General features: G+C 40.3%; 2 protein-coding genes across 8 annotated transcripts in view; one reads left to right on the plus strand and one right to left on the minus strand.

Annotated features, from left to right (window-relative positions):
- Nucleotides 1-2,096, plus strand: part of pip5k1bb (phosphatidylinositol-4-phosphate 5-kinase, type I, beta b) — a 35,883-nt gene extending 33,787 nt beyond the window's left edge. For all 4 annotated transcript variants that reach the window (XM_040156023.1, XM_040156024.1, XM_040156025.1 and 1 more), the window contains exons 14-15: nt 491-614; nt 806-2,096. In XM_040156023.1, coding sequence (XP_040011957.1) covers nt 491-614; nt 806-808 — 127 coding nt within the window. In that variant the 3' untranslated portion in view covers nt 809-2,096. The remainder of the gene's footprint in view (nt 1-490; nt 615-805) is intronic.
- Nucleotides 2,097-2,374: 278 nt separating this feature from the next.
- Nucleotides 2,375-21,861, minus strand: LOC120805798 (ceramide transfer protein-like). 4 transcript variants are annotated; one of them, XM_040156371.1, is made up of 18 exons: nt 21,171-21,861; nt 20,819-20,953; nt 18,121-18,237; nt 12,336-12,443; nt 11,955-12,093; nt 11,209-11,292; nt 10,875-11,032; nt 8,635-8,727; nt 8,371-8,457; nt 8,042-8,134; nt 7,610-7,687; nt 6,705-6,800; nt 6,143-6,275; nt 5,978-6,048; nt 5,737-5,865; nt 5,161-5,290; nt 4,231-4,368; nt 2,375-4,009 (listed from the first exon to the last, which is right to left on the minus strand). In XM_040156371.1, exons 1-17 carry the CDS (start codon nt 21,258-21,260, stop codon nt 4,241-4,243), a joined length of 1,869 nt encoding a protein of 622 aa, XP_040012305.1. In that variant the 5' UTR covers nt 21,261-21,861; the 3' UTR covers nt 2,375-4,009; nt 4,231-4,240. The 4 variants fall into 4 exon arrangements, with proteins under 4 accessions (XP_040012305.1, XP_040012304.1, XP_040012307.1 ...); XM_040156370.1 differs by having other exon boundaries at nt 11,209-11,295; XM_040156373.1 differs by lacking the exon at nt 7,610-7,687.
- Between the last annotated feature and the right edge of the window lie 55 nt (nt 21,862-21,916).

Below are 21,916 nucleotides of genomic sequence, written 5' to 3' on the forward strand. Positions count from 1 at the left end.
TGCACTATGTCTCCTGACCTTAAAAATACATTATAAGCCATATTTGATTCACATATTGATACAATCTCATGGTGCATCTTTCACCACCCCACAATTCTTATATTTTATGCTAGATGTGATCATTTGTAGTACATTTTCTCCCACAAAGAGTCTCATTTTGACCAAGTCTTTGTGGTCACATCAGGACAGTCTTGAGGAGATTTTGTTCATGTCCCGTGAGACGTTTCTGAGACTATGGGACTCTCAGTTGAGGTCTCCACCGGCCCGACACAAGATAGGTTTTCCATCCTTTTCACCATCGGTTCATCTCTTTGCCTCTTTGACATCAGTGTCTGCAATAGTGTGTGATTTGTCTCTGGAGAATATGTATTTCATCCGTTTTCAAGCACTGTTTATACAGCTGCTTTCTTTTTACTGCCTTTCATCCAGACAATAAACTCTGGAATGTCTACTGCATAGATTAATATGAAAATATCTTTTTCTGTTTCAGAGATGACGTTGCATCCAGCTCCACTTTTACCCTGGAGGACAGTGCTATCTGCCTCACTTCTGAGCAGAGCACCATGGATGTGGACATAGACCGTGATGACGGATCTGTTCTCGATGTCTACTTGGTGAGTTGTTTCTCCATCTGTTATTTCAGGTCATGGTTGCATCGGGACCATTCTTGGGGATTTGTGACTTGTTTTGTCCTCTTAAGGTTTTCAGATATCGGTTATCTGTGCTTATGCATGTTTAGTTCACATCAAGAAAACAGGCCGAAACTACATGAATAATCTTTTCTATACTCTATTCTTCCCTGCAGTGAAAAGAGCAGCTTTACAACCTCCATTTCCTCCTGCCAATCATAAGACAATCGCCGCACTCCATTGGACAGGTCAGACTGGCCTTCATCTCCACTTCCAGTGCTGCTAGATCCATGTTGCCACTTGTATTGCCAAGACAAAAAAAGACTGAGATTCTCCATCGGTTGAAGGACTAAAAGAAGACACAAAGCCACGTCGATGACATCTGCAAGGAACCATGTGGCATACCATGTAATGTGATGAAAATCAGGCTGAACTGAGTGTCGCTTTTTAGAGCATGTGTCAATGCAGTGCCAATGACTTTTATATATGTATCCTGTTTCTATGGCCTACACAAAGATCTAAACATTTACTATATATATACACACACACATATGAGGAGAGACTAGATACAAATCATACATTTCTTTAAATGTTCTCCTGCCCAGAAAGAAATGAAAGAAACTTTCAAAGCTTGCAACTGCATTAGTTGCTGATCAGATGAGAAATGTTTACCATGAATTTACGATGGCATCTTTGTCCCTGACGAAGGGGGGCCTGACAATATCACACAAAGGACACAAGCCAGTTTGTAGCCACAGCCAACAAGGAGGAAGAAAGACTCATATGAACAGACCTGATTCTTAAGCCACCGAAGCCAAACGCAGACTGTGACGTCGTTAAAGTGGGGACCTTTTCCTAGCTGGGCTGTTATTCGTGTTGCCCTGACACGAACCTGAAGCCCTGGCGAAGGGCTGCTGTAAAGAGAAGTGAGAAAAGACAGTTACTGGCTCTTGGATGAAGCACAGAGCGAAGGGACAATGCACTCGCTCTTCATAAAAAGGCACTTTTGACATTGGTTATGATTACTGTAAGTAATATTTTTCTCTGAGGACATTGCTTAGGTGGGTGGGCTAAGCAGGGATTTGGATTTGTGAATATGCACTTTTTTTTTTCTCTCTTTTTACTCTACAAATGCACACCTCTTTAAGTCATTGATACTACGTGTACAGAGACAACAAAGGAACATTGTAGATCATTTTTGATGTGGAGCTACTAGTTTTGTGAGGTTTGCGTCACGACTGAAGATGCTTTTACTCAGGATATCCTTTGATACCGAATAAGTGTGTCCTCTTCAAGAAGTTATGAGACATGCATCCTACACTTAGCCGTCTGATACCTCTTCATCAAGACCATATCCAAATATAAATGTTGAATTCCTCGATAACACGTCAGTTGATACCATAATTTATGTAAATCTCAATATTTTACCATTTGCTGAAAAAAATACTTTAATCGCTGAATGTAAGGACAATGCATATATATATGTATATTATATATATATATATATGTGTATATATATAATATGTATATATATATATATATATTATATATATAGAGAGGAGACTCCTATAAATAAACTGCTAAAATTCAGTGTCTACTTGTGTTTAACATCTGAATCAAAAATCAACATTATCTCTTTGCACATCACTCCTGTGTATTTATGCATAATTTTTCAGTTAAATTTACAGGACTTTACAGAAACTACCCTCAGTTTCACACTAGTGCAAGTAAAACAGTACACTTACTCAATTCTGTTGTGTAACAATTTTAATTTACAGAACATTGTCAAATTGCATTACATTTAGTGCAAATAATAACACTTCTGATGTACAACTTAGAAATATACAAAGTGTGTAGATTACTGACAGAATATCAAAATTAAAAACACTAAATGCATTCTTCAGCTTACATTGCTCATAGATCTAGCTCTTGTAATCATCAGCAAAACAATTATCCAGATCCTTACTAACCTCTTGAACCGAAACTCTGATGGTTTCATTTTTAAGTATGCAGATCTACTGACTGCAAAACTCCCAACTTTTGATGGCATTAAACACAATCTAGAGTAAATATAAATCTTGAGGTAAGATGATGTGAAATGCTGACCCCCCCCCCCGGCTTCATTTCAGTGTTGATAAATGCACATCTGGTGGCTGTACAGTAGAGAAAGCCAGGATTTTTAGGGTTCATCCTGGTGTCTAAGGCATTCTAGGGGTAGTTTATCAGTCATAGGGCAGGAGGCCACTGTACTGTAGTGTGGCATGTGAAATGTAATGTTAGAGTATGACTGAGAAAGTAGGGAACAGATGATAGCCTACTCAGCATTTTACAACTTTACCGTAACCTGCAGAATAGCATCCAATGGTTAAAAACAACCTAGGGTGTGTGAAATGTATCCACTCATCTCTCAGTGAAAGAGAGGATCTTGAATTAGTCACTATGGCTGCTCATTTCGAAATGCCTGTCAGGAACTGTGTGTGACATGGAGGTTCAAGACAGACATACGCTGACAATAGGGTGCAACTTAGCACCTATACACCACAGTTAACTACATCATAGTTATCCAATTATTGATTATCAGTTCAAATGTGTCAAAAATATTGTTCAACATGAGTTCATTAAACTTAGAAAATGCTCTTCATTTGCCACTTCAGGTTTCCTTGGCCCATCACAGTAATCAGATTCAAGCGTTTAACAGTCAATTCACATTTCTCACATAGGTAAACTAACTGAAGACTTAGTCTGTTTTCTCTATACAATACATTGTGTCCATGGTGCTCTCCGAAAGCGACTTTATAACAATCTAGAAATATAAAGACTTCAACGCTTTAGGCTCTGACCCTCCCTCAAACTGCAGAGAGAGTCATCACTAGAGGGACAGGAGAAGGCAAGAAGGAGGAGACACGGTACCACACCTCATCAATGCTTTTCCTGTCAATATCTACTTTCCTCACTCATGGTAGTTACTTTAGCAGCAGCAAAACAAGGAGCTGTAATACTAGTGATTGAAGCAAACCCAAAAAAAGTCAAGAAGTATGTAATCATAGGAAATGTACAAAACAATTTACAAAAAAAGCAAATAATCCGTAACAACAATTCAAAAACCACTTGGGAAACTCTTGAATTTACATACAAATGTACCCATGACCAACAGATGGTGTTAAGCCATTATAATGTGGCTGGGATGAGAATTACTGACGGATTAAAGCTGTAAAACCAGTCTCCTCTACAAGCAGGTGTACTGTGGATGATATGGTGTCCTGCATGTAGTAGCCTGAAAATACGTTCTAACTGTCAGGTGAATGGGTCATGTAGTCGAGAGCCTGTTTAATGCTGAACAACCCAGTCTCTCTGGTGGGCAACCTCAGCCTTTCGCGAGCCTGAAACAAGAAGGAAGACTAAAAGTCAGTACCCTAGGAATGAACAAAACTGAAACAATATCAGATTCTGTACATCTGCTGGCTTTTATATGGTTCAAAATTACAGATCAAGAGCCAGCTAGGCGATATCCCCATCCATTGACAGTGAGAGCAATGTTGTATCTTATCAGTTTACTTGCTTTCTCAGTTGTAAAACAAGATGTGTTTGGGTTCCTGGTTACCTCTTTTTGTTCAGAAGAGGATGGGCTTCCCAGCAGTTTTCTCCTGGACGTAGGAGGTGAAGCGTTTAAGGAACTTGGGATACTCTCTCTTGGCCACAGCTCTGAGGACCGAGGCTGGAGCCCAGCCTCCTGGGTTTACTGCAGCCACACAAGGGGAAAAAACTCATAAACCGATGATTATACAGACTCGGTACATAGACAGCGGTCTAAGGTGCCCTCTAGTGACAGACAAGGATGTAATTCTTACTTTATCAAATTAACTCCCATGACCTGCCTGTCTTCTCTAACAATAAACTGGCTCGGGATTTCCCTCTGCAGCCCTGTTTTATGTCACAATCTCTTCATCTACAAGAAGTCAGGGGAGCGGACAGGACTGACATTTCAAAGACACGAGCAGACGGACTTCCTCGCTTCAGGTCAGCTACCAGCTACACAAAGACCAATTAGCAGAAATATTGGCTAATATTAGGTTGATCTGAATTATTTGGGGAAAGGTATAACATTCAAGTTGTATTTGTTTACACTGATGTAACAGAAGAGCTCGAGGACTTCACTGCTTGACTTGGCTATTACTCACAAACATGATATATTCTCTTTTATTAATTTTCCAATGCATTAGCCTGAATGGCTAATAGTGTAGTGTTAAGTTATATTATTAATTATTTCATTAATTTCTCCTGTATAGTCTAGGAAATTCGGTGGGTTTTACTTATATTAGTATGGTCTGTCTATAGACTAGAAATAACATTTTGACCCCAATTGATTAGAGGTAAGGGCTCATCTTAACACTTCCTTCTGGCATTTAAAACAGGGTGGGCATTAAGGTGCTTGGGGGTAGATTATAGTTAGATTGATGATGATAGAGTGGCTTTGTTTTGTTGGCTGCTGATCTTGCCTAGGTATAAAGACCGAAGCTAGGGGGGCACTCACCATTGGCAACATAGGTGATCTTACAAAGGATGTTGTCTCTGCTGATCTCTTTATCACCCTCTGGTGGGCTGACCAGCGTTTGGCAGATCATGGCGACATTGATTTTGGCACGAACACACCGGTTTGTGGGCTGAAAGTAAAACAAAAATGTAAATGCAAACAATCTCCAAGCCACCACAAATCTCACTGTAGCAGATCTGACAGACTAACTGAGGTGAAGAGGTCTACAACTATTCTTTCTTCCACTTGCACTTAAAAAGGGCCCTACAAACAAAGCCTTGTTCGACTGAGGGATACATGTAGTTATAAGGTGTAATGAATCATATGCATTTTTAAGCTAATGACAGTACTTATATCTATATATCTCTATATCTATATCTCTATATCTATATACACACACACACACACACACACACACACACACACACACACACACACACACACACACGCACACGCACACGCACACGCACACGCACACACACAGGCCAAGCAGTATGTTCACTGATTTGTTTTTGACCCACTAGGCCCCCTCACTTGCAATATTGCATGATAATAGGTGTAATGCAGTCATCTTACAAGGGCATTGTTGTGGTCCACAGAGAAGTTGCAGACCAGCCATGTGTCTGGATCATTTTCGTTTGTTGCCATGATCTTTCTGATGGCTGACAGATAGAGCACATCTCTCTGAGAAGCAGGCCACACTCTCTGAAAAACAACCAGAGGCATTCAGATGGAAATCAAATATGCTCCAGAATATTACTGATCAAATGTACAACACATTTCATCAACGTCTAAAACCACCATGTAGTCGATTTACCTTGTGCGTCTGGTAAACAATGATGGCATTATCAGAGAGCGTTTCCACAACGTTGAAATTTTCAATGGTGGCTGAGGGAGGAAGAACTCGGTCAGGTCATGACATTAAAAGAGAGACCGTCAAACACTGTTGATATGATGGCGACTTCTGAAATAGTGGTCTTACTCTCCCAGTCCATTCGGACATCTGTGTCCCAGAAGTAGTGGCACACCTCATGTCCTGTCACTCCCTTCACAGAATGCGTAGCTTTGAGAGGATCCAGGACGATACCATTCTCCTCCACTTCTCTCCTGTATACCTGTTCCATACAGTGCAGAGTATCAGACAAAACTAATCAGTGCTATGAACTTTTCTTTAGGGATCATCTTAATTTCACCATTGATTGATAACTTCAGCTGATTTTTTCCTGTTTTAAAACTTAACAAAATGTTAAATAAATTCGAATGTGAAGGTGCAGTGATGTAAGGTAACTAAGTGGACTTACTCAGGTACTTTATTTAAGTGGAATTTTAAAGTACTGATGACTGATGACTTATTTTATGAATTTCATGGATTATTTTTTCCATTTTGACATAAATACTTTTAGCTGATAAACTTTCCCTGCTTCTGATCTATCAGTGCTTCTATTGCAACCACAGTAACTGTTAAAACATGAATGAGATTTAAATATTCACAGCTAGCAAACAAGGGAAGTGATTCATAAGCAGCTTCTGTCCTCTATACTCACCTTCATCTCTCCTTCCTCTATTACCAGCTGCCAGTTGGCATCTCCACCCACATCCTGAAGAGAGTAAGTCATATGATTCTGCACCATCTCCTCCACCTATGAGACAGACAGATATTTATTAAATTCATATGTTAGAGAGCCTTTTATTGTTCTTTACCTGCCTATTTGAGGACATGCTTTGAAACAGGACAAAGCTCAGGGAAAAGAAGAATATACTGTATTGGGGTGCTACGCACAAGTTTAATGATTTGCAGTCTTGAGCAATCAACACACCTTACACCTGTGCTTGTGTTTTATTACAGAGGTTTTGATAACATAATTGGAAGCAAACAAAGACCTATCTTGCTCTCAGAATCTTAGGAATTCCCTAAGCAAATACAGTACATTAGCCACTGAGCAGTAACCAGATAAACATTTAAAACATGATGCGGCGTGGGGGGTGTTATTCATCATCCCAATAATGCATCAAGAACAAAGTGCATAACCAGTCTGGATTCATGCTTGCGCATGCTGTGGAAGACACAGTGATCTGAGGAAAGGAGGAGACAGAAATGAAGAGGTTTTACTAGATTCCAGCCATGCAGCATTATATTTATATAAATGGAATGATGACAGCCGTAATGTGATGAAGACGACCTGTTAGTCTCTCCAGGAATTTCAAATTAGTCCAGTCAGGCTTGTTGTCTTACTGCACCACATAATACTATAATACCAAAGACTCTGGTGTAAAAACCTACTAGAACATACTACTCAAAGCACACAGAACATCTGTGAAATCCTGGAGAGACTGGTTAGTAGGCATTCTCTCGCTATCTGCTCATGCTCTCTCTGACTGCGGTGAAATGCAGTAGGCGTTTGCATCTCTCCTGCAGATCCAGGTGCTCTCTGTTGACCTAATACAGTACCTGAGCGCTGAATCTGTGAATGTCATCCAAAGCACTGAGCAGCTCAGCGGAAGACAGGGAAGAAGAATGGCTATGGAGCTGTACAGTAGAAAGAGGGTTGAAAGAGAAAGAAATGAGGACCAAACCCGAAAGAGGTGCCACTGCAGTGGAGCAGGGCACACAATCACAGCCTGCTCAAGTAGCATTTTATGTGAAGATACTATTGAAGCTCCCAAAATATGGCAATAAACACAAACCCATTCTGAGTGAACAGATTAAGTCCAGAGAAGTTGCATGGCTTTACAGACAGGTCACACTGGTTGTAAACTGATTAGGCTTCAAACAGGATGGATAAGTCGTAGAAAAGAGGAGCAACTCGTAGCCTTAAATTAGATCAAAGTAACATTGAAATAAGGTGTACATTAAGGACAATATAAGAAATGTGTTGAGCACCTTGTTGGCAAATCTGTGTGTACCGATGGTGGAGTAGGCGTCTCCAGCAGAAACTGAGGAAGATTGAGATATCCTGACCTTCTCTGACTGGCACTGAGGGAAACAGAGTATAAGTTTGGTAAGAGAGAGATTCAGAAGACTGGACTACAGAGATAGGCAACATCTCTGTGTGTAATGTATGTAACTGTGCTTAAATAATTTTCCAGAGGCAGAAAGAGAAAGATGAGGAAGGGAGAAACAAGAGAGATTCAATATGCCTTCTACACTAAATGTATAATAGTTTTATACATCCAAACTGTACAGGAGATTTTGATTGTGCAAAATCACACCTGCTCCTCCATCTTGTCTTGTCTGTCCAGTGCTGCTTCCACAGCGTCAAAGAACTCATCTTCATTGATCAGACTGTTTGGCCCCTCCTGTGAAGAGGCAACAACAAACGCTGTTAGATTTATAGGACCCTTTGAGAACAGTGCTGACCAAGGTGCAGAATGATAAAAATGCACGTTTTGGGACTCATGGAACAAAGTCAAGAAATCATTCTGCTGTTTATATAGCCATTTCTACTCCATTTAGTTTATCTAATTTCATCTTGCCTCATAGTCTGGGCCTCCGTAGTGTGACTTTTTCTTCAGTTCATGCATAGCAGACTTGTAGGCATCTTCTACCCTCCTCCTCTTCTCGAGCTCCTGCACACGCAGACAGAGCAGTGTAATAATGGTTAGTGTAAGGGTATTTAAACAATAATTGATAGTGACAGCATGTAAACAGAAATGCCAATTAAAAACATCTGTGTAAGAGATCTGCTGATCCTTTACATTCGGACAATAAATAACAGGATTTTAGTGTTACAGAGTCAGAAAACTTCCCTGCCCCAGTGACAATGCTCTTTCCATCAGATTACAGCTGATAAAGTTTGCAAAAAAGGGGAATAAAACAGAGGTCTGCATGTCAGAAACAGTTGGACGAACCCACCACATCCTTCGACTGTATGCGCATTCAAACAGGTCTTACCTAATGTCTCATTGCCTGCCAAAGGTAACACAACACACCTTAAACATATGAACTGGAAAACAACAGACTGCTGCCATACAATGGAGGACTTAATTCCAGTGCTAGAGCAAAAGTATGCAATATCTATTACTTAAAAGTACAGGAACCTAACAAACCCACCTAAGCATCAAGAAACATTTGCAATGTACACTTAGCTCTGCCGAGACCACTCAACAACTCAGCACAAAAAACAGTTCATATTTCATACAGTTTATTTATATTAGACTATTATATATAAAGCAAACCAAAGCAATTATTGTTAAGAGTATACTGTAATATAAATCAATAATGCTCTCCCAAAAATCCTTAAATGGAGGGAAACAAGACCGAATGAGACAAACAAACAAAGTGTAAACGAGGGTGTGGACATATAAAATAAACAGGCGGTGATCGTTTGGTCAGATGTGCATAACAGACAGACAGAGACCTACTGTAAAGAAAAGGCTTCCTGTCTGTAGGGGTATCCATCTCTGTGTCTGGTATGTGAGCAGCTCTGTCTTCCTTTGTAGCGAGGGCTTCCATAAACTGCACCATGACGTCCGGGCTGTCATTTTCTAATTTACTTTCTGTCCGAGTCTGAGCAGACGTGTCTCGTTCCTTTGAGTTTGTGTTCTGTAATAACTTCTATTTCCCTACTCCACATTGGCAGCTCAACTTCACACAGATAACCAAACACAGACAAGAATGAGGTAGTTTTCACTTGAGCAGCCGAATTAAGTGAAAGACCTTCACAGCTTTTGTAAGTTTTAGGGTTGGGCAGCACGCCTTTACACACAGGAAAAAAAGAGGGAAAGAAACTGGTTTGACAACACCAGCTGTGCTGATCAAGATGTAAGCATGTGCAGCTCTAAAGAGCCTACCTTTAAAGACACAGACCACTCACTAGATAAAACAAAAACAAAAAAAAGAATGGAAGAGTGTTATAGGAACTCCAATCACTCATGCTCAAAAAATAAAAAGGTTAAAGCTAATTATGAGCAACAGGTGCATTTCTGCTTCCGGTAAGCAAGTCTGACTACTGTGAAACTGGTATATTCATATAGCGATTAATGTTACATTTGATATAATTGCTTTAAAGTAATCACCTATAAACCAGCTATATCCACTAAAACATACAACTTTGCAGTAATTTGGAGTATGGAATTAGAGGACTCCTGAACTGTTTTTTCCCTTTTTTAATGCTGCCTAAGCACAGATTATCTTTTTACCACCATCTTGCTTTACATTTACAACAGGCAGTTGAACAGGGAGCTATTTTGTGAAATGTCTTGCTTAAGGCACCTTCCATTGAGGCACTTTAACATGTCCCACAAAAAATATATTGAAAGTAACGGAGTAACAAACTCCTTCACTGTCTAACCTGTTCATTAATAAAGCGATTTATTTAATACAGCTAGTGTATTTTACATGTAAATCAATTCCAGACTGATCTCCACAAAATCCCTTTCTAATCTTTCCAAAACAACCACTGCAACTTTTTAACAGTAAATTTCACCGACACGATCGTTTTCACACTACAATCATGGCTACACATGGACAGGAGAGTGTTGCAGCACAATCTCATCACCTGAAGGACAAAGCCCAAAACATCAAATTCCTGGTCATAATAACCAACCACTTAAAGACAATTGAAGGCAACAATTAGCTCCTCAGTCTGTGACACTTCAACACAGCATTGCCTGCTGACACGCCCAGTAACAAAACGGCCTTTTATCCATATGAAACTTCGCACACTGTGGGTGACATTTATTTTATTCACTGTGTGTAGAGTGCAAGACCGAACCTTGTCCAATCTTTTCTGCCAGCTGTCTTCTCGTTTGACCATCAGTTCAATGCAGTGGGACAAGGTAGAGAGGATGCCGGCTGTTGTGGCCTTGAAGGTGATGGCCTCGCCCTTAAAGTCTATCCCGTTTACACCTTTGGTAATCGCAGGGGAAAACACTGGCACAGACAGAAACAAAAAATGTAGCAACAACTGATTAAAAATATACATTCTAGCTTTTTACATTTAAAGTAAATCAGCTATTATCAGGCTAAGCAATCAAAACTTTTTTTTTTTTACAAACATTTGCAAATGAAGCAATGAATGACTGGAAAGTATCTGCAGGTAAACTCACATTTCTCTTTGCTGCCATTGTTGTTGTGATTATATTCACCATCGGGTCTTGTAGTGGTAGGAAAGTCATCTTCGTCCTCCTCTACTACTGGTAAGAAAACAGCAATCTTAGACCTATCTACTGCCTATATGTCCAGTTAACCGCAATATAAATAAATACCTAAACCTGGACATATAGCTAAGAGTATATCACTTAACATGTTCAATCCTATCCAACGGGACTAGTACGCATAGGAACTTTTTCTTAAATGGAAAATTTTTGATGACACAATCCAAATTTTCTAGCAATAAACAAAAAAAACAAAAACAAAAACAATCACCCCCCCCCCAAAAAAAACAAACAAACCAATAATTCAGATTAAACTACATCATCCGTTTAACCTACATAAGAAATCAGGTTCTATGAGCTATTTTGAGGCTACAGAAAGGTTCTGCTTCAGAAATTTAACAACCCACAAAGTGCCCTGTAAGTGGATATTGATTTCTGTTTCCTTCCACAATGGGCCTAACAACCACTGTTCTTCAATCCTCATACCACATGAACCAAGAAAAGAAGCTCCCCATCTACAGATTCTTTCATTTGCCAGTAAAAATCAACAATAATTTCTCATTGTCATGTCCACACTGCTCTTAATATCAGTTTTTTTTTGGTAAAACAGAGCCAGTTTAAAGCAAATGTAAACTATTTAAACTAAATTGCTGACAAGACATGAGCAACATTAATAGTGTTTTTATACCACAGGTTACCTCTGTCTCTCTGAAATTCATCTTTGGAGACAGCATCAGCACAGGAGTCAAAGTATTTCTGCAGGGTGTCCACTTGTCTGCACAGAATGTCCCGAAAGGTTTCCATTTCTGCTAGCTTCTCACGCAGCCTGTGCCCCTTCTGTGCAGAGAGAAACAGAAGTACAGAGACGCAAACGGTAACAAAAAAATTATACCAAAGTCAGAGGAAAGAGGTCATTTCAGTTTTGTTGTTTCAACCATAAGGCAATGATCTGAAGGACATTATGAGTAATAAAAATAAAATGCTAATTATTAACACCAACACAGAAATGTTACCAGCAAGGCCTGCTAACATGTCTGGTAACATCTTTCAACTGAGTCATTTGTGACCATGTTTTTTACCTTAAAGGAGGATGTGGATGTGGCAGACAAGGCACTGGCTGCGGAGGTGAGAGACAACATGGAACCATGACGCCTCAGACTGGTTTCTGAACCATAACCAGACTCGGCCTGCAACCCAGACAAGGGACAAAGGGAAAAGAAAGGAGGAAAGAGTAGGTATGATGAAGAAGATAGGTAAAGACAGAAGAAAACAGAAGATGTGTGGAGAAAGGAGGAGCAAAGAAGAGGGAACAGAAGATCAATAAGTGCATAAAACAAATTAAACAATCTGTCATATAACAAGTAAGTCTGATGTTCATCAAAACTAGACAGAGACAGAAAGTCAGATACATTCTAGCAGTCAGCAGCACTGAGTAATGCTGTGCTGCACTACAGCAGGGCTTACACCTACACAGGCAAACAGTCTGTTGAAAGGGACTGGGGCTGACAAATAAACACACACACACATCAACCCAGCCAACAGACAGTAACTAACAGACTAACAGACAGTAGGTGGAAATAAAGTCCAACGTATCCTAGAGTGGACTGATCTCGGCTTGATTGAGACTTTCTGGAGGAATACACTGTATTAGAACATAAAGTGTACTGTTTCACATGGCATTATTAAAAAGATATATGACTGAGAATTAAGTAGTGGCAGTGACTGCATTTGTTCCATTAATGCCTGGAACCACCAGCTCAGCAAATTGAATTATTATACACACTGTATGTGTGTGCATGCCCAGCCAACCCCACCAAAGACAAATATTCTTGTTTGTCCCACATGCAGCTGTTAACTGTTATCCACTACATTAGAGAGACAGCAAATTCATGACCACACTTAAATTTATACCTTTACTCATCCAGTAGAAACAGTAATGTGGAGCCAGTGTGACAGTCTAAAGTAGGAATCTGTAAGAATCAGGACCATAACATGCTGTGGTATGTTTTATGAGTCTCAATTTATTTGCTTGGGTTTAGTGTGTTATTTTCCTCTTGATTATTAAACTAACAAGAGACTGTAAGCTATTCCTGTTGGCCAATTGGCAGGCAGAGGTATTTCTTAAGAACGGTGAGCAAACAGAAGAGGGAGTCAGGTGACAAACTTGAGAGGGCGCACACATACATTCCTCTGCTAGGTGATTCTATGGCACTACAAGGTGGCGGAGAATTTACAATGAATGCTAGTGAATAGATAGTGAGCTCTGTTGTAGACTCTTTAAGACCAGGCCATCAGAAAAAAAAGTCTCCATGTTTGCTGTTAAAGGGTATGTTTACATTCTTACAATCCTGTGACTGCTGTGATATTCAGGTTTAAGTGACAAATTTAAGCATTTACATAGTTAAAAGTAACACATCACATTTTCCCCAAGTTACACAAGTTTGCATGCAGTAGATTTAGTTGATAATTGGGAAATTTTCTTTAAAAAGAGAAGTAGAGAAGTAGAAATTCAGTATAGTACAACAACCAGAGTCATACATTATTTAACTAGTATCAAGTAAAATCCCTATGGGATAATATATGAAGTGCAATCAAAACTTGAAAAATTTGGTAAATTCATAAAAGATACACATAAAGGCAGTGTGAAAAAAATACCACAAACACCGTACAATAAAATGAAATTTAAAAATACAACAGCTTCAGCCTCAAAAAACTACCCGACCCAGTCTAAAAAGTAGAAGGAATGGAAGTCGATGATTGTTGATACTTTGACTCGTGGTCAGCAAAATGCTTCAGATGCAGTGTGTTACCACTTATGGTTCCACAAGTATTAATGTTTTGATACCTACAGTGCCACATTATCACTGTATTGCTGAGACCAAGAGGCAAATCGATGCACTACAATATAGCAAAGAAGACCAATCTGTGACAACCCCAGAGACAGCCGCTCTTTATGCACCTGGTCAGCTGCATGACCCAACCAAGCAAATTAAACTCACTCATACACAACACATTAAATGGCATCTTGTGCCCACAGCCTTGTGATGGTAATAAAATGAGTGCTTAGTGATTGAGAATAGCAACCACCACTGAGATGTTCAACACATCTGTGCATACTGCTGTTTAGAAAATTAACTCTCATTAAAAATGCTGGCAGTCCAGCATACACCCATATAAATTTAATTTATAAAAAATAGTGACTGATTTCTTACAAGGACTTACATGCAGTGGAGTTCAATGCTAAGGCTAGCTCATCAGTGTTATTAATGTGAAAAACTGCATGCATGCAAACAGAAAATAACCCTTTGTTCACTGTACGGACGAGGGCAAATGTACAGTAATCATTCAGGTCAAAACATTGGCATACTAATCAAAGACCGCAATGATGAGTGACAGTAAGATAGCAGCATGCCAACATGCTATAAGCCCACCATTCCGCCATTCCAACAGCCAAAGCAGAGCAGGACACTGCTGCAGTCCCGGCAGTTTGCTGGCCCCAGCATGGCCCAGAAGCTCCCCCCACACTCACAATGTTCTGTCAGTTAAGAGGCTTAAATCCAGTTTTCCTGTTTTCCTGGAAACACCTCACTGATGAACAAAAGGGAAGAAGAGGAGGAGGTGGAAAAAAGAAGAGAAGCCATACAGGCTCAGCTTAGCTCATCAACTAAATGAAAGCAGCGATAAGAGAAGGAAAGAGAGAAGAAGATAAAGTAGTCATTGGCTCCGTAGCAGACAGAGGAGAGGCGGACACTAGCTTCTCCATGAAGCAGAAGAGATGTACTGAGCCGAGAGGAAGAGTCTTGTAATATCTTGACAGAGCAAAGCAGGTCTGCTCTCAGTCACTTCCTCTGCAGACACACAAATGAACTCAAAGACACACGTGTGCATGCACTCCACCCGTGCTACATATATATCAACAGACCACACACCCTGATACGTGAAACCTTTTCATTTTGTCCATCTTTAAGTCCAGCACCCATTACTGAACAAGCAACTGTGAGTGTGTGTTTTTGCATGGAAGAGAGCGAGCGAGAGAGTGGTAAAAATGAAGGGTGCATGCATGTATGCATTAGAGAGAGAGAGGCAAAGGCTTTCCGGAGCTGTTTGTGCGATAAACCACTTAAGTACCAAATGGGTGGGTGAGTGAAGCAGCCTACTGTACATTATGGCAGAGAGAAAGAAAGAGAAAAAGAGAGAGAGACAGAGTGGGAGGCAGGGCACAACAATTGTCTGGATCTTCTGCTTTACTTCTATGTACCTCACTCTCCTTTCATTCCTTCTTCTTCTGATTTGCTGATATCCCCTTGTGAAGTCTGATCTGGACCAGTAGTGTTCAGACTGTGCCAACAACCAGCCTGATGAAGCGGTGTTAAAACTACACATTAATACAAGGGGTTTTCCCCATTCCCTCCCATATCACCCCTCTGAAACTGACAGAATGGAACAGTCTTCTCAGTATGACCAATGTGTCCGTCTTGATTTTTGTTGCTGTGAGAACGGGCGATTAAAAAAATACATTATTCATCAAGAGCTGCACTAAACGTCCCTAAATTAAGCACGACTTTTCCCACCACCAACACAAACACACCCACACATAAAAACACAAATGGACTTTAACAAAAACTGCTTTTCTTCCCTTAACAATAACTGCGTAATTTTGTAACATAGATACACAAATGGTGGTTGTTTGCCTTTTGAATAGTGTCTCATAAGAGGCATTTAAAAGCTGTAATCATGACTCGTTCAACCAATATTAAACCACGTTTATAGTTGTGAGAGACTGAGATAAATCCAGCTTGAGCCAAGTATTAGTATACAACGGCGAAAATTGTAACCCTACGACATCTCAAAACATTTTGTTATACATTTTGCACCTGAAATAACTGTCCAGGACTTTACCAGAGGAGGTTGAATGTAGTAAGTTTAAGATTTAATTTGTAGTAACAAACAAAGATTAGAATTCAAAAGAAATTATTTTTCATCACACTGATGTTGGACAGATGCTCTGTGTATGAATGTGTGTAAATATATTTATTTATCAATATTTGCAGAACAAGTACTAAATATGTTTGAATAAAGTAGCAGAAAAGTGACACTATCCTGAGGTAGGTTACACTGGTTCATGCCCTGTTGGGTCCTGACACAAAGATTAAAACTGGAATGCAAGTGGTGAACACTGCATGGTGCAAGTCCTTCTTTGTCCAGTTGGGAGCACTGCTGACACACTCACCTACAGCAATGCTGCAGGTAGTGCTGCATTGAGCTTACTGAGGTTACTGAGGGTCACGGTCCAGACATAACCCTGAAATACTCTCACACTGTGGTTAATGGACAAGAGACCTGTGGTCACTCACACTCAATTGACATGCCAACACCCAGTAGCACTAACATTCCACCAACCATCCCCAGCACCATTTTTGTGGAGAAGCAGGGCTAATGAGAGTTCACAGGATAGTGATTTTTTTTCAAGGGTGGTGTTTTTACTGCGGTCTTTCAGCTACATTGTTTTTTTATGGGGCAACGCAAGCAAGACAAATAATTGATTTAAATAACTGCATGTTGTCACACAGAAATGACATCAGAAGACCCTGATAGCACACAATAATGAATTGTTATTCAGCCAATGTGACAGCAAAACCACAAAACCAAACTGATTGGTATGACCCAAGTTTGTTAGTTTATGAATATTTTGAACACTTTATAAGCAAATCTATAAAAACAAAATACCACTAAACTGATGGTTAGCTAGCTTAATATTTAGGGCATACTGATGCAAGCTAAACAACAAATTCAGTTAAGTGTATCTAGCTGTGTCAGCAGGTTTTGGATGGAATACAGCATTATCTGTTGCACGTATAATGAAATGCAGTTTTTCTATGCTCTAGTTTATATTCTATATCCTGATAAAACAAAGAATGAACTAAAGCAGATATTTTATTCTATTTTCTAATACTGTGCATGGTGGTGGTGTAATGTGTGTTGCCACATTATGTTTGTTATAAAGTTACCATCTATATCCAAATCTAGACACGTGATCTTTGTGTAATAATGTTTGCAGCAGCCCGTACATTACAAATCCCAGCCTAGTGAAATCGCCAAAGCCATGACTAATAAGGCACCCACACAGTAAACACATAGACCTAAATACAACCTTTGACACACTAACTATCAGAACCACAGCACTTCTCCACTAAGCCATGACAACATATTCAATCTGCTTTACAACCCCTATGTTGAAAAACCATACATCATTAACTCGATGTCCTTGCAGAGTTAGCAGCTGCCTGCTATCTGATGACAGGGGATACCCCCACTTCAACATCTGACTCCTCAGATTCCTCACATTCCCAGGGTAAAGGGTCGTGTGTATGCTTGTGAATGTGTGTCCGAATCCCTGTCCAGCCACACCCAGCTCACTGAACAAAGCAGATAACACCCTGACTGTTGCCAAAAACACCCTGACCCAAAGTTGAACCTGAATACTAGAAATATGTGAATAATTGCAGAAAAAAAAACTATGTTTTCAGTGGATGATTAGACGAGCCAAACAATTACCCCAATATTTATTATAGCCTAAGGAACTGACACAATATGGCATAAGAAAATTTGTTCTGATTCTTGACAAACACCAAGCAAATCAAAATATCCCTGAGCACCACAGGGGATGGTTTCAGGCACACTGAGCGTCTGTAGTATTAATTAATCTTGAAGGGTAAAGCAGCTGAGTTGCTTGCAGGTAGGCAAAATTGCCCTGAATAACATGATCACAATAAAGTCTGTATGACAAGCAAACCAACGTGTTAAAAGAAGCAGGAAAGATTCAGAAACACTGATAAAGAAAGAGAAGAAACACAAGCTACTCACCTTGTGCAGCTCTATCGACTCAATCCACTGGAGTCTGTGCTCAGGATCTTCAGCTCTGAGGTACCAAACACTGTCATTCACACTGATGTCAAAACGACACTCGTCAAACTCATGAGGCTGCACAGAAAGAGGAGAGGCTCATGAATAGTTATTAGGCAAAGTGTGTGAGTCATGTCAGGAAATACTATCACCAAAACCAAATATCTTTATTTGAATAACAAAATACAAAAACTCAATGTAACATTTTCCCATCGAGCAATAAAATCACTGAGGGACAGGAGCCAAAAAATCCTGCTAGAGCACCTCTACAAGTCATCTGTCTGTTTATGACACTAGCTGACTAGCGCTGACACATTCTGGACACACATGGATTCAATCAGTCACTGAAAAGCCTCTGCCACACAACAAACAGGAATTTTAATTAGAAACTGATGTATTATGTCTCAAGGCGAAACCCTAAAAGACCGCAGCAGAGCTGTGCAAAAAACAGATATTCTTCTAGCATGCCTTCATCAGATCCTGGGTCATCAAGCCCTTTCACTCTACTACTGGGCCAAATCTTCCAGCTATTTCACTTCCCTGTTCTACAATGCACCCCCACCCAGCTCCAACCACTGACCGGCTCCCAAACATGTGCGCCAAAGAATTCCGCCGTTTCCTCTCAGACTGGAATTTAACTGCTGCACTCAACTACGGAGAGATCTGCTCTGCAAAGGTTCCTAATAAGAAATAAGACACAGTTGGCTTGAATCTCCTCCCCGTTTTTCTCCTCAGTAGCCCCAAGACTACAGCTGCCCCGTCAGCTGACATAACCTCATGTTGCCCAAGTTTAATTAGATTTGCTGAGCGATGCTCATGTTCTGGCTTATTTGCTGCCACTGACAACAGCAACATACACACAAAATCTGAATACAAACTTTCAGCCTGCATAATTTTATGCAACATTGTCTTAACACTTTAACATTGTTATTACATTTTACAAGTTGTATATCTGGGATGCTGATGGGGCTGTTTTTTTTTCTCTGGCTCTTAAATTTCTTTCTATTACAGTCAGACAGCCTCAGAGAAAAACTCTTCCCTCAGACAGGTGTAATCTCAAAAATGCCCTCCAGTTTCAAAATTTCACCGTTAGGAGGGGATGCATTGGGAACCTCAAGTGCATCCAGCCATGATGCCATTACTGGTTAGAGAAATCCACAGAAATTACTGTGCTGTATCAGACACAGCCCATAAACCTCTGCTTTACAATCCAGTTTATACCTCTTTCATTCTGCCTGGAACATTCTCTTTCCCCTTGCGTAAGCAGTACTTTATATCCATTCTGCACTGGCTTTTTACCTTGTATAGGACTGAGGCATCTTCAGTATTAGAAATGAGGAGGTTATCAATCAAACACTGATAGTCACAAAGTCATAATTCACAAAAGAGACATCTAAGACTTAAGTTTTTTCTTCTATGAGTTGTCTTCAAACTAGTTTGTGTGCATACAGATTTTTATTTTAATTAAAATAATATGTCACACAATTAATATAAAAATATTCACTATTATTTATACAGTTTTTCTCTGTACAAAGATATATAACTGACAGGAATACACTAATGAATAGACAAGAGCTTGAACTGATGTGACCTTTTGATAATAGACCTTGGCCTACGATAGGAATTTTAAGACAGTAACATATACTGCACATTTTGCCTCCGTACGAGGAAAGTCTGCTGTCTGCAGCTTCACAATGCGTAACAAACTGATGTTAGGCAAGAAGAGAAACAGAGGCATGTTTCTGCATTCCTGACTCCTCAAACTTCGGTCTCCTTAGACAGCACTGGCTTCAGATATTTAGGAAGAAGAGAGAGCGGTAAGAAGTGGCAGTGTGGGTCATATTACTCAAATTATTAGTGAGCATGTGTAATTAAACTGTGTGCACTCTTAGTTATCCTCCCATAACAAAATTACAACACTTAACACAATTAAAATACTATGAATGTTGTGTGGAGTTCCATTTAGACCTGCACAAACACAGGAATGCTCACTCAAATGACCACTCACTACGAAGAAACTAACTGTAACCTTTCATGTTATGGTTTTAATCCAGTTTTGAGTCATATAATCCTATTGTACAAATCACAGTAAAACCATTTGTTTGGCCTCTGTACTTGGTGGTGGTATGCTCAGAGAGAACAGTGAATATTTAACCAGGGTGTGGGATTTCAGTTTATCTCACTAACAGGAGGCCTGCATAGGGAGAATACAAGTCAAATCTCTACACTATGTGGTTAAAGCTTACATTTTAATGGGAGTGAACGCCAATGCCAGGTAGCCTGTGCAATAACTACCATGGAGGAGGAGTCATGGGAGAGTTCTCAAAAGATTGCTGGAGCAAGAATGCCTTGGTTTGCTAAAATACAGGTGTCAATCCTACCTGTTATCTTAGTAATGGCCTCATTACTAGTTAATGTTTACTGTTTTATCCTTGAGGAACATGGATGAAAGGAATAAAAGTTCAGGTCCATGCTAATGACAGGGAAAGACAGGATCAAAACATTAGGATTCCTCAAGAGTTAACCCTACTCGCGATCCCCCATCTTATGAGCCCTTACTTACGGAAATGTTGAACAGGTGTTTTAGCTCATTCTACTGACTATCTGTGCATTAGACTGCGGAGTAATGTTCCTTTCTCGTACCATGGTACAAACTTACTGTAATGACAGCCTTGCTGAGGCACAGAGACCCCCTGCAGCCGTACTCCCGTTCATCCTCCGACTTGTAGTAGCTCAAAGTATTGTTTTTCAGCACGACCCATCGGTCCTGCCATCCGTGTATGTAATTTGTCCACTGTAAACAAACAACAGGTACAAGACAAACAGTTAGCTGCACTTTGCAATCAACAGATCCTATGGCAAAATGATGTGCGCATAGGAATAAATTCAAATGTTGCGGTTCAGGTCCGTCTTACTTTCAGACTAATAGTGTGTTATCAAGACATGTGAGCCAGAAGTTATTTCTGCAGCATACAACACTGTTAGATTGAAAATAATTCAACTAACGTTACCTTGCTTAAAACGCCTCCGAGCTCCGCAGGCTGCCCAGATTCCGGGTCCACATCCTCATCCGAACCGGACGATGAACTCTTCTCGGACATTTAAATCCAAGCTTCAAAGATAACTTGACTCTGATTTTATGGACAGAGCCACGTATCTTAACGCTAGCTGCTGGATTAGTTATCAGTTCCAACGCGTCACTGTCTAACCTGCTGTCAGCTTCTTCAACTTAGCCTTAACGCCAGCGAAATAACGTTAACTGGGCATTCGCTGAGCGTGCAAAACATCAGCTGGATAGCGTAATATATTTTCAATCGTTTGACAGATTTCACCCAAGATACCTTGCCTTGTAGCAGGCTATTCTGGAGGTGACAGCTGAGTCTCAACTTCTCGGTTTTGCGGGCTTTGTTTTGAAACTGACGACGAATACCAATTAGACTAGCTAGTTAGCGTTAGCTGTCAAACGACGCAACTGGCTAACATTAACTTAACGAGCAACTTGTGACTGTTCTCGATAGCTTTCTTACCTGCAGTCGATAACCTACACGCAAGGGTGAACGATAAGGAAGGCCGTGGTGTTTACGCTGTACCGCAACTTCAGTCTACAGATGACGAGCAACGGGCTGTACTGCTGCCGTAGTTCCGCAGTTTAGTTAGCCGTAGCGGAGGACTGACTAGCCTGTCTTCATTCAGGTCCGGGGGGCTGGGGGGGTGGGAGCTGCGGCCACGCTTCACTGTGTACCTACAGAGAGCTGCG

Source organism: Xiphias gladius, chromosome 19 (assembly GCF_016859285.1).
Source record: "Xiphias gladius isolate SHS-SW01 ecotype Sanya breed wild chromosome 19, ASM1685928v1, whole genome shotgun sequence".
NCBI classification, from domain to species: domain Eukaryota; kingdom Metazoa; phylum Chordata; class Actinopteri; order Istiophoriformes; family Xiphiidae; genus Xiphias; species Xiphias gladius.

Bases quoted from the DNA above. Each gene is read 5' to 3' on its own strand.
- LOC120805798 (XM_040156370.1), bottom strand. From the start codon at position 21,260: ATGTCCGAGAAGAGTTCATCGTCCGGTTCGGATGAGGATGTGGACCCG. The intron at 12,444-18,120 runs GTGAGTAGCTTG...TCTGGGTTGCAG, and splicing joins AGTCGATAGAGCTGCACAAG to GCCGAGTCTGGTTATGGTTC. The intron at 4,369-5,160 runs GTGAGTGCCCCC...GTGTGGCTGCAG, and splicing joins GATCACCTATGTTGCCAATG to TAAACCCAGGAGGCTGGGCT.